Raw genomic sequence first — 12,083 nt, 5'->3', positions numbered from 1 at the left:
TAAAAATTAGAATTAGTATACTTAAATTGAACCAAATCGATTGTTTAAATAAATTAAATTAATGGATCGATGATATGAAGAACTCAGCCCAAATTGTACTCCGACCCAATCCAGATAATTCATATTAATTCCTGATTTGGTATAGTCGGATGACCTCCGTTCTCGAACTGATGATTCTAGTTTCTAATTTTGGGAATTGAAATCAAACCGCACAAGGCTAGTTTCAGTTCTAGTTTTGATTTCTATTTGGGTTCAAAGAGGTGATTCTTCTTTTTTTTTTTACTTCTAATTTTTAGTTAAAAATAATTTAAAATAATAAAAAAAATCATAATTTTATTTTTAAGTTTTGATGATAATGCCATTTTGAAAAGAAGATGTATTTCAATATATGCAATTTGTCTAACGAAATAAAAAAAATATAAAATTGATAAAATTATAAAATTATCATCCATATAAGTGTGGACTGTCTCGATTGTTTCGTTAGTAGATATATCGAATATGTATTCATTATGAAGATATCTTATTTTTGTTTCATTATCTTAATCTAATTATCATTACATGCTGAAATTTTAATAGATTCGGAGTAGGAATATAGCCACCCGGTTGATTTTTTTTTAAAAAAATATAATACTATCCATTCGAACCAAAATCGAAACCAAATCTAAGGGTCTGATTAGTTCGATTTCAATTTTGACTCAATTCGATTATTGTATGATTTTGATTTTAATCGAACTGAGTTAGATCTATAATTCAATTTGCTTTATTTCTATATTATTTGATCCCAACTCGTTAAGGCATGTGTATATGAATTGGAAGGTAGGAGTTGACTAAGTTTGCCACAAGATCGAGACTGCTGCTCCGATTGGTCTTGGTGGCAGCGCCCAAGCAATGAAGAAGTTGACTTGACACCCGATCCAGCGGTGGTGGCGTTGGGTCAACGCATCAAAATGTGGCGTTGCTGAACTCTCTTTTTCGTTTTGGTGGATCGCAACCGCACGCCGTGACTCGGTGTTCTTCTTCCGTTGACTTATTTTAGATCACGAAGTAGTAAAAGAACCACACTAATCATGAAGTGCCCCAACAAACGTCATATTGATCAATGGTTTCTATGAATCGGTTACATCAGCATCAAATTAAGATAAATAAAATTAAAATATGAGGGAAGGATCGCTTCAGACATTTTTTATTATAAAAAAATCATTAACATCTTTCCTTAAGTGAAAACATTAAGCTCATGATGTATTTACTATACGAAGATTGAGGTCTAGAGAGATTTTTCGACGTAATCCCTCTCACTCTCAAGTTAGTAATATAAGATAAATACGTGTGGATATGAGTGATAAAAAATGATCCTTTACGTTTATATTAAAAATAAAATTTTATATCTGATTGTAAATAGATAAAATATTTTATGAAATATTTTATGAAGAGAATCCTCAATCGTAACTTTTATCCTTTTCTTTTAATCTGAACATCTTACGAAGATGTAATCTTAAGTGGTTTTTCACATATATTCCTATCAAATCAAGTTATATTAACATAGAAATATTGACCTTTAATAATGAGAGGTAAGATAGTCTCACAATAAACATCAAAATATTCTGCTCATACATGGAAAATAATAAGATAGAGAGAACATTCCACTCATATTCTCCTATGTTAACTCAGCTATAAAAAATTATTAATCTTATTATTGACTAAAATAACTTCTCGATTATTGACTTATGTATGAGAGACAAAGGTATGTCGACAACTTCACATTGTTAAACCTTTGTTAATTACATCGAATATGATCGAATTGAGTTGGATTGATCTCGAAATCACCGATTCATTACTATTTGTTGATTATTAAAATAGAGACATTGTGATTACGATGATAAGAATATTAGAGATATTTTAGATAAATAATAAAATAATTATTGGCATACTTCAAAGGTGAGGGAGAGCGGAGACGGCGAGGCCGCGAAGCCATCTCTCTCTTCTCCTCCTCCGCCTCCTCTCTCTCTCTCGCCCCGACCAAAGGAAAGATCTGATCTTCGAACATGGTGAGCGGGTCTTCCTTGACGTCGACGTCGACGCCGAGCATTTCCCTGCTCAAGGACGAGCTCGACATCGTGATCCCGACGATCCGCAACCTGGACTTCCTGGAGATGTGGCGCCCCTTCTTCCAGCCCTACCACCTCATCATCGTCCAGGACGGCGACCCCAGCAAGACGATCAGGGTCCCCGACGGCTTCGACTACAAGCTCTACAACCGCAACGACATCAACCGCATCCTCGGCCCCAAGGCCGCCTGCATCTCCTTCAAGGACTCCGCCTGCCGCTGCTTCGGTTACTTGATCTCCAAAAAGAAGTACATCTTCACCATCGACGACGACTGCTTCGTTAGTGTCTTCCCTTTCTCCCATTTTCATTATTTGTCTGTTCTTTTCATGCGGAGAGAGAGTCATGGCTCCTCTGGGAAATTGGGACAAGACTCGATTTTTCACTTGTATTTTGTTGTGATGCCGTTGACTTATTGGTCTGTTTCGTGGATCTGTTTCATTTCTGTTCTTCTTTTTCAAAATTCGTGCTTTTATCTGCAATTTGTTGTGTTGGCAGAATCTCCAAACTCCTAAGCGAATCTTAGTAATGTAGGGCACTCATTTTTTAAGCATTAATGTTGTCCATGAGTAACTTTACGCAATTTTTCTGCTGTATTTCCTGATCAGTCCAGTAGTTTAACTTCTATCAACTTTCTTGTTGGATCTGCCACATTCATTTGCTCTGGTAGATTTCAACCTTTTTTTCTTTCTATTTTCTGATCAATGTTCTTTCCTTCAATTAATTTTCCTATCAACAAAGCATTAAGCCACCATTTTTGTAATATATTTTTAAGCAAGTCTGTTGTCCTTACACTAACATTCAAGAGTTTCAATGGGAACTACTGTATGCTGGGTCTAGCAATTGCTGTGTGGTTCAGATGCAAATGCGGTGAATTAGTAGAAGTCACTGTTGGATTGTTCTCATGCTGATTTCTTGTAGTCATTGGTTTTCTCTTCTCTTACAATTAACATCTTGATGCAGTCTTGTAGTTCTTTTTTGTGTTCAATAAATTAACTAGAATGTCAATGCATAAAAGTGCAAAAATTAACTGTAATACCCTTGACCTTTATGTCTTGATTGACGATTGTTCTATGAGGCATTTCCATCAAACAAAATTGACATTATTTGTCTCTATTACCAGTCAACGTTGTGCACTTCCATCTTTCCCTATGATTCTTATTGTCTTTACTACTACACCATTCAATTATTTACTAGTAAAGATTATTATCATCTGTTAAGTTTCTTTCTTAGTTATTCCTCTTGTTTATGTTATTACATCATTTAATTATTTGTTAGAAGAGTTTTTTTAATTATTTATTAGTTAAAAGAGGTGAAATAATTAATGTTAGCAGTAGGAGGAGAGTTAAAGGAAAACATATAAAGAATTCAATAGAAACTATAAATATAGACCCAAGTACTCAAACTTAACTAAGGATATGACTTTTTACCAATATCAATGGTGGCAAAAGATCCATGTAGCCGATCCTAAATAGTTGGGACTTATAATTTTGTTGTTGTTGTAGAGATTTTACATTTAAACTGACTTTTGTGGCACCTCCTATATTCTGAAATAGGTTGCGAAAGATCCATCCGGCAAGGAGATTAATGCACTTGAGCAACACATAAAGAATCTCCTTTCCCCATCAACCCCATTCTTCTTTAATACTCTATATGACCCTTACCGTGAAGGTGCAGATTTTGTTCGTGGCTATCCTTTCAGCCTTCGTGAAGGAGTACAAACTGCTGTTTCTCATGGTCTCTGGCTTAACATTCCTGACTATGATGCCCCGACACAACTTGTTAAACCTCTTGAGAGAAATAAAAGGTGATAAATATAAAGATAGACGTTCAAGTTTCTGTTGCTGGTTATTTGTACATTTAATAACATCTGTGTATCAGGTATGTTGATGCGGTTCTCACGGTGCCAATGGGAACATTATTTCCCATGTGCGGGATGAATCTGGCATTCAATCGTGAGCTTATTGGCCCTGCAATGTATTTTGGACTCATGGGTGATGGTCAGCCTATTGGACGTTATGATGATATGTGGGCAGGATGGTGTATGAAGGTTGGCTGATTTGCCTTTTACTGTTGTGTTCTCAGTTCTAAATATCTTTCTATTTTATGATAACGTTGTTTCACTGTCTTGTTCAATTTGATTAAAACTTTGTGGGAACTTGTATTTGATCTGTTCTTGGTATTCCTTCAGTATTGCCATCTAAGTTTGGTGTTTTTCAGGTGATCTGCGACCACCTAGGCTTGGGCGTGAAGACAGGCTTGCCCTACATTTGGCACAGCAAGGCGAGCAATCCTTTTGTGAACCTTAAAAAGGAATACAAGGGGATCTACTGGCAAGAAGAGCTGATCCCCTTCTTCCAAACTGCTGTCCTTCCCAAGGAGTGCACCACAGTACAGACGTGTTATCTTGAGCTCTCTAAGCTGGTCAAGGCAAAGCTTGGAAAGATGGATGACTACTTCAATAAGCTCGCCGATGCCATGGTCACATGGATTGAGGCTTGGGATGAGCTCAACCCATCTGAGAATCCTGGCAGTACAGCCGCTGTTAAACCCAATGGCGCTGCTAAGGGTAAATAGAATAGATTGCGTCCAAAGTTTATCACCTAATCCACCACAATTCTTCAGTTAGGATCATTGGACTTCAGCATATCCATACGCAATTATTTTCATTTTCATTCTCTTTTTAACTCTTCTCAAGTACCCTTTATGGTGGCGTGGTATTTTGCCCCTCCCATTTAGTGAACTCAGTGTTTTCTTATACTTGGACTACAATATGACAATAAAGCACTTTATCCCCCAGTTGCTGGTTATAGGTTGGCATGATGGTGATGCTCAATGATTCCATGTGGTGGAGTTGGATGGTTTCTTTCCTTAGAAATATATCATGTTGTGACTCAAATCAAGACTTTGGAGTCCTCCTTATAAGCTCTTTTGTGCTGTCAAGCAGCTGACTTACCTGTCTTTTTGGCTTCAGTGGATCTCTTCTATAATTGTAATCTGAACTTAGAGACTGTTTGTTTGCAGCCATTACTTCTTAGTAGGCATTCCTGCTGTTTCACTCTGTTACAAGCTTAGAAGAGATGTGTTCATGTTGAAGCTCTGAGAAGAGGAAACAATTTGATATCCATCTTATTCACATGTCACATCAAAATATTCTTAATTTTTAATGAAGTTTGTTATTGGCAATCTCTTTACTATGAGAAATCTTTTTAAAAATAATAAAATATAATTTGATATTAAAGGATATTTAAATCATTTTATGAGGACGAAAGAAAATAAAATTTTGCTTATAATTCTTTCATCCATCTCTACATGGAAAGTTTCATCACTAGCAAATTTCTTCCAAGCCGCATCAGATTCCAGCTACGCCTTCAGTTCAAGAAGAAAGATGATCTAACACGAGATCCAAACACCAGAAAAGCTGAGACCTTTTCTAGGGTTTCGGAACAGAGAGGAACACTTCGGTCAAATGCCGAGATCGATTCGTTGAATCGAGCAACCGGAAAAGTGTTCCAACACGAGATCGTCGCCGAAACCAGAAACCCTAAGCTGGTCATGGCCGGGTATACGCGCTGGAGGTGGCGGATCCTCTCCAAATCCAGTATTAAATAGAAACCATGTTCTCATATCGTAACCGTAAGCCGGGTGGAACCCACGCGTCATTTAAAAATAAGAAACGTCCGATTACCAAGCGCAGCAATTGTAGGGGATCCCCACGCCTTGTCCACAAGCTTATATGACCTTATCCACCTCCGTCTGATGAAGCCCGCCTCTGTTGCTGCTCTTCTACCGAGCAGCTTCATCACCCTTCGCTTCTACCATCAATCTGAGTATGGAGAATCTCACAGCGAGCGAGATTGCAGGATTCGGGGTGGGGGCGCTTCTGTTGTGCGCCACCATAGCTGCCCCAAGAGTTGATGCCTTCATCTCAGCCTCTCAGAGGAGGTCAGTCCCCATATCTTCAGGCAAACACACTTCCTACCTTTCCTTGAAATGTCCCCTTGAACAGGTCAAATTAGATTCACAAGTAATCTTTCTCTTAGCAATGTTTCAGTAGATATAATGGTTGCTGCACTGACAGCTAATCGTAAGGCTGCAATGCTTAGCAATTTAGCTGTTCATAGCTTTTTTGTTTGTTATTTAGCGTTATTAGCTTGATGATCGTTGACAATTGGTGCTATTATTTTGATTGTTTATCGTGTTAGACAAGGGAAGAGAGAAGACTCGTTAGTTTGCGTGACTAATATCCAGTCCTTTACATGTTTAAAGCACTTATATCAGCAATGACTTAAGATCGATAATAAATGAGAAACATAATAAAAGTGACGATAATACTACAAATGATTATGGCTGTCATTATAGTAGGAGTTATTTGTCTTCTGATGATTGAAGTCATTTGAATTTATCGGTATTGCTGCTTATACATAGTTGAGCTGGAATAAGATCTGTGACATGGAGAAGAAAATTGACATGTATATTTCATGTGAAATTTGATGTTTAATTGTTTCACGATGTCTTTAGAGGATACACAACCTTTGGAAATTGATGGTCTAGATTGTTGTTTTTAAGTTCTCACAATTGGATTGTTTGGGTTGAACAAGCAGTTCCGTGCTTTGCCTTCCAAGAGTAACCAAAATGAGGAAATTGTTTTGCTCTGCTCTCCTCTGAAAATGATAGAAAACAATATAAATTTTATCGCAACTGGAAAGCTAGAATGATTGCAATCACATAGAAATTTTGGTTTCCAAAACTGTAATTAAGAAACTATGATTTAAAGAAAATACATAGGATCCTACTTCCTGACATCAACTTTTTCCGTTTCTTGATGGAACTCATATGGAACCTACAAGAGTTGTACTAGTTCTTTGTTGGTAAACTTTCCATTCTTTCTTTTAGAGGACTGGCTTCAGTGAGAAAGTACAAGATCTGAAGCAGATTAATTCATACCTTTTTCAGTTCCTATTCATTATTTGGAAGGAATTTATGCTAAAATTCAGTCGTAATTAATTGTGCTCATGATGTAAGTAGAAGCACTATTATGTCATACTGCTACAATCATGTGAGATATTTTACCCAATGCAAATTGGTTTCTGTTTGAAACCTCTGCTGTGTCTAACATGTAAGGAAAAACTTCGCTTAGTCCTTACATGAGTTGGATATAGATTCTTGAAGCTAATATAGATGTCCATGATGGAAAAAAATTGTCGAGTTATAAAATTTTGTTTTTCTTTTTATTTGCAATCATTCCATTCAGTTATTACAGGTCTTTGGATATGTGTAAGAGATGTGGCAATCTAAGGATGATAGCATGCTCGCAGTGCAAAGGAATAGGCTCAGTTAGGAAAGGAGGAGCTTTTGGCTTCAGAGTGCTGGAAGAGATTTATGAATCTCTGGAAGACAGAAATACACCAAAACAATTGGTACCATGCATCAAATGTCAATCGAAGGGGCGCTTGCCATGTCCTAACTGTTCCAAGCTTCCGTGAGTTTTGGCACTATAAGTTGAACACTGATATTGTATTCATCTTTTTGTTCCTTTCAACTTATGCTCTCCCATGTGCTTTTAAAAAATTGGTTTAATCTTTTTCCGGAGCTGCTTATCATGTATAATATTTTCTTGTCATTGACACGATATTTTTGATGTCTATCCTGAAAAAAAGGGGGAAAAAACACAATCTACTTGGTTAAACAACAATAATTGTTTTAGCCTTTCATTTCGAACTATACTCATGTTGTGATGCACATATGCTGATGTAGTTATCTTGTTCAAAGGGGTGCTAGCATGTCATGATTTTGTGCTTTTCAGATAAATGTGCTTGCTTATTGGCCTACAAGGAATATGTTCCTCTCTCTCCGGGATAGCTCTGATTTTGTGCGAATTATGCTTGTTCATCACATCAATGAAACCAACAATTGGGTTGGCATAGCGGTCATATCCTGGTCTGGCGGTGCATCTACGTGGTACTTCCACAACAAGGATGCACTCTTCAGAATATGGCTATCGTATCCGAAGAATATTAGTAACTTATTTTGCTCAACTCCAGGCCTTTTCAGAGTAGTTCCAATGCACTTAGTTCACTTTAATACTTTTAAGGTTTTGTCCACTCATGTCCTCATATATGTGCTGGTACTATAATTTTCATGTGACAGATAATAAAACTCATGAGGTAGCTTCTACTCCACATGATTTTTTTTTTCCTTTCTCATTTGCAACTGTATCAGAACTATTGGTACATATGTTGAATACATATGCAAAATCTATTCAGTTGATTTCTTTTATCGCTTATCTCTCATCAGCTAATAAGAATTGATTTCCTTTGAAACTTATCGTTGTTGACTCAGAGTCTGAATTATAGCTCGAACATCCAGAAAATTTTGTCATATCCTGATGTCTCCCAGATTTAAGCCTTTCAGGTAGGTATCTTCTGTGAAGAACGTCTCCTTGTATGCAAATCCCATAATGCTCAAGCATAGAAATTTTCGGTTGATTAGAAACTGATTTGAATATAATGCTGTTATCAATAACTGTACATTACAGGTCGTTTTGAGGCTGTATGTATCTATGGATTATATCTGATATTTCCAGAGTTAAGCAATTCACGAAGCTTCACAATATCCTCACCGTGTGAGTGCACACACCCTAATGCTCAGAAATCGCCGGATTTGGTAATGTTGATGTCGCAATTTATATATTCGGCAATGTCGATGTCTCAATTTATCGAAGAAAATAAATACTAGTTGTGATGATTTGATGATCTCTTCCTGTGCCAGCCAGTGTCAGATCTTCAGTGCTTTGCGCAATGTTTACTGCCTAGGATGTGGAATTGTTAGGCAGCATCCACAATGTGAATTGATGGTTTAACTTGCATACTGAAGCAGTAGCTGACATGAGACTGTCTTAGGATTTCGTGGCTGGTATTTAGTTTTACTTACTTGCAAATCATGTGCTATAAACTTCAGAGGATTTATTACAGTTGGTCTCTAAACCAAGAAATTGAGGGGTATGGTGTTCACTCACAATCCTGCATGCTATTGAAGTCATTTTATTTTGCAGAAACATGCATTTGTTCAGCTGTCTCTCTGCAACTTAATGGCTTGTAGATGATAAAAAGTGTTTGTACATGGTCCATCTGATTGCACAAAAGAAGACATGAGTCCCAGTCCCAAGTCTTTATTCCCTAGAAAAATATTAGTGGTCTTTCACTGATGTCTCATCCCAAGCTTTTTCATATCATGTTTGCTGGTCAGTGAAATTTGTGCGTTATTATCATGTACTGAGTATTAATCACCATGAATTACGATAGACCATACTCACGTTAACTCGATGAGAATTTGCCTTCGCGTCCGGCACCCAGTGAACAGTTGTTTATGGACTTGTAATTATTCATTTTACCTTCTAAAGTCATTGTTTTCCTTATTCTCTTTTTTTCTCTTATGCATGCAAGGTGTTCACTGAATTGCTTGTAAAGCTTTCCTTTCCGCGAGACGTCGAGATTTATCCGTCACTCATTTTCGAATTAATCAACTTTCTCTTTTACAGATCCTTCGAGACTTGAGTGAGATTGCAAATTGATAGATCCTTTACGGATGCATATCGCAAAGGCACGTCATGACTTAGGCAATCATTGTTAAGTCCGAGTAGTTTGTGCGAGGGTATTTCATGACTTACGTAACTCAACCTAAGTTCGCGTCTTTGCCGCAAGAGTACCTCACGACTTAGGTAATTCTAGTTAAGTCCGCGACAATGAAAAATATTCACCTAATCAATTGGATTCCTATATGGGATTCTCTCTCTTCTCCTTACTATACGTTTCCACCTCGAGGTTGAACGAACTCACTCAAAAAGCTCGCGACGTCAATCTTTTCTTCTTGAGTCTCAACGATATTTAAATTTCTGCAAAGTGTTTGGACCATACACAACTTGGATTGACAATGAGACTAAAAAGTGTTTCAGTGTGCTCAACAAAGTTGGAGAGGAGCCTCAGTTTGAACTGGCATTTGGTACCTCATCTCACTTGCCCTGCCATCATTTTGCTGCACCCGATGCAGGCTGACAGCCCGAGGAGGAGCATCGAGTTACTTTCGCCACACTTGGATGCCACAGGAAAGCCACCACAACAGTCCTGATGTGGGAGCAAGCGAGTACAGAGCTCAGTGGTGGAGAACATGAGCATGATGGGTCAAAAGATAGGGAACAACTCGAAAAGATGAACTCGGAAGTGATGTGGAGTGACCAAATCTGCCAATCTAATTCAAGTATGATCATGTTGCTATGAATTGATATAGGAATTTCTTTGTTTATTTATTTATCAAAATACTTTTCATTTATTAAACCAACGATATGGTGTCAATTAATGACTAAAGAATTGAGTTGTGTGAGCAATTATAAGTTCCAAAGACATTTTTTGTAGATCAAACTAATCACATAGTAAAAATCCTAAAACTATTATATATTTTTTCGCTCAAATTCAAAAAAAATTCCTGCTCAAAATGTACAGTGTTTTTTTAAATAAAAATAGAATACAGTATTTTTAATTTAAAACATATTTTTAAAAAATACTACATAATATTTTTACGAATAAAAATTAACTCATAAAACACTGTAAAGAGTTGGCAAAATTATATAGTATTTTGAGAATTAAAAAAAAAGAAATATTGAGGGTGAAAATGAAAGGAAAGAAATATATAAGCAGAAGAGAGTGATGGCGGATGTGACATCCGTGTCAGCGACTCATAATTCCACGTCTACTGTACAATTATGAGGCGTGACTGCTCGAGGTGACAACGACAATGTCATGTGCGACCACTCCGGCCACGACTTTAGTCACCCCTTTTCTCCCGACCTAGGGAACGACGACTGAGAAAGAATACAAGTTCTTGATCTCTTTTTTTTTTGTTTTTAGTATTGTTATATCTGAAATAATACAAGTTCTCGATGTTTAGAATTTAGAATTAGAATGTGCCTTAAGAAACTTTCCTTTATTATATTCATTCTCTAACCATCATAATTACATATTCTTGCATATTCGATTAGCGCATTGTCATAGAGATGACTAATAATAATAATAATAATAATATATATATATATATATATAGTTTTACTGAAACAAGAAAAGCACAGGCATGTTGGGGCAGCTACTTATGTCGCGACTCGTGGTACCGCTCGAAGCCAGGAAGACTGACACGGGCTAACGCGTCTCATGGGGTGTGAATTGAGTCGTAGGTGAAGTCGGAAAAGAACAGTACCCGAAGCGTCGGCCTCAGCCCGCAGGGGGGGGGGGGGGGGGACATCCAACACGTCGCAAGGACGAGTTGAACAGCGACTCTGGTGACGGGATCGGTCGAAGGCGTCACATACGGCAACGGGACGACTGTAGACCACGGAACAGTGATGGAGGCCCGCCTCGAGCCCTTCTCCCTTTGGTTCGTGCACGGCGGGTCCCGCCACCGTCCTCCCCAGCTTTGGCCTTCCCTAACGTGCTCCTGCCTCCCATCTCCCGCTCTCTTCCTCTTCTTCCTCGGAACAACCAAAACGATGGGAAAACAGAGACTCTAAGAGAGAGAGAGAGAGAGTACTGACGACGACGACACAAGCATGTGTGCATGGATGAACTCAATATACTTATAAGCGGACCTAATTACTGCCAAGGCATTCACATCGGCTTCATGTCAAGAGTAAAAACAAAGAGAAAAAAGAGATGCTGTTTTTTCTTGAGAAGTTAATTTGCTTCAGGAAAAGAATTAATCTTATAATTAATGAAATAAAAAATGTCATGTAGTCGATGGGATTTTGGTGTCAATCGATAAGGGTAAACGCTTTTTAGAGTGACAAACAAGTATTATTACCCAATGGATTTGAAGTAACGTTGATGAAAGAATATATCTGAATTCCATGACTTGTTAGCTTAGGAACATATGCCCATCAAGTGTCCTATCATCAAGTCATTTCCATGAAGACTGCTACTACACGTCTCCTTTTC

The 12,083-nt window shown here is 37.6% G+C and overlaps 1 protein-coding gene and 2 long non-coding RNA genes across 4 annotated transcripts; all 3 read left to right on the top strand.

Moving 5' to 3' along the window:
• Positions 1-1,933: 1,933 nt before the first annotated feature.
• LOC135645233 (UDP-arabinopyranose mutase 1-like) lies at positions 1,934-4,913 on the top strand. The gene is made up of 4 exons (XM_065163416.1): positions 1,934-2,384; positions 3,660-3,910; positions 3,985-4,153; positions 4,324-4,913. The coding sequence occupies exons 1-4, from the start codon at positions 2,043-2,045 to the stop codon at positions 4,678-4,680; spliced, it is 1,119 nt and encodes a 372-aa protein (XP_065019488.1). The 5' UTR covers positions 1,934-2,042; the 3' UTR covers positions 4,681-4,913.
• Positions 4,914-5,929: 1,016 nt separating this feature from the next.
• LOC135644632 (uncharacterized) lies at positions 5,930-7,427 on the top strand. The gene is made up of 2 exons (XR_010498545.1): positions 5,930-6,068; positions 7,367-7,427. It is a non-coding gene; the product is annotated as an uncharacterized LOC135644632 (long non-coding RNA).
• Positions 7,428-7,585: 158 nt separating this feature from the next.
• Positions 7,586-9,444, top strand: LOC135644631 (uncharacterized). Of its 2 annotated transcripts, none has more exons than XR_010498544.1 (2): positions 7,586-8,769; positions 8,879-9,444. It is a non-coding gene; the product is annotated as an uncharacterized LOC135644631 (long non-coding RNA). The 2 variants fall into 2 exon arrangements; XR_010498543.1 differs by having other exon boundaries at positions 8,875-9,444.
• Positions 9,445-12,083: the final 2,639 nt, after the last annotated feature.

The sequence above is a fragment of the Musa acuminata genome, chromosome BXJ3-8, assembly GCF_036884655.1.
Source record: "Musa acuminata AAA Group cultivar baxijiao chromosome BXJ3-8, Cavendish_Baxijiao_AAA, whole genome shotgun sequence".
Classification (NCBI taxonomy): Eukaryota; Viridiplantae; Streptophyta; class Magnoliopsida; order Zingiberales; family Musaceae; genus Musa; species Musa acuminata.
Note: the sequence above shows the minus strand (reverse complement) of the source record. Positions and strands in the feature narration are given on the sequence as shown.

Coding starts and splice junctions, on each gene's coding strand:
- LOC135645233 (XM_065163416.1), top strand. CDS start 2,043: ATGGTGAGCGGGTCTTCCTTGACGTCGACGTCGACGCCGAGCATTTCC. Junction 2,385..3,659: donor CCATCGACGACGACTGCTTC/GTTAGTGTCTTC, acceptor ATTCTGAAATAG/GTTGCGAAAGATCCATCCGG. Junction 4,154..4,323: donor GGGCAGGATGGTGTATGAAG/GTTGGCTGATTT, acceptor GGTGTTTTTCAG/GTGATCTGCGACCACCTAGG.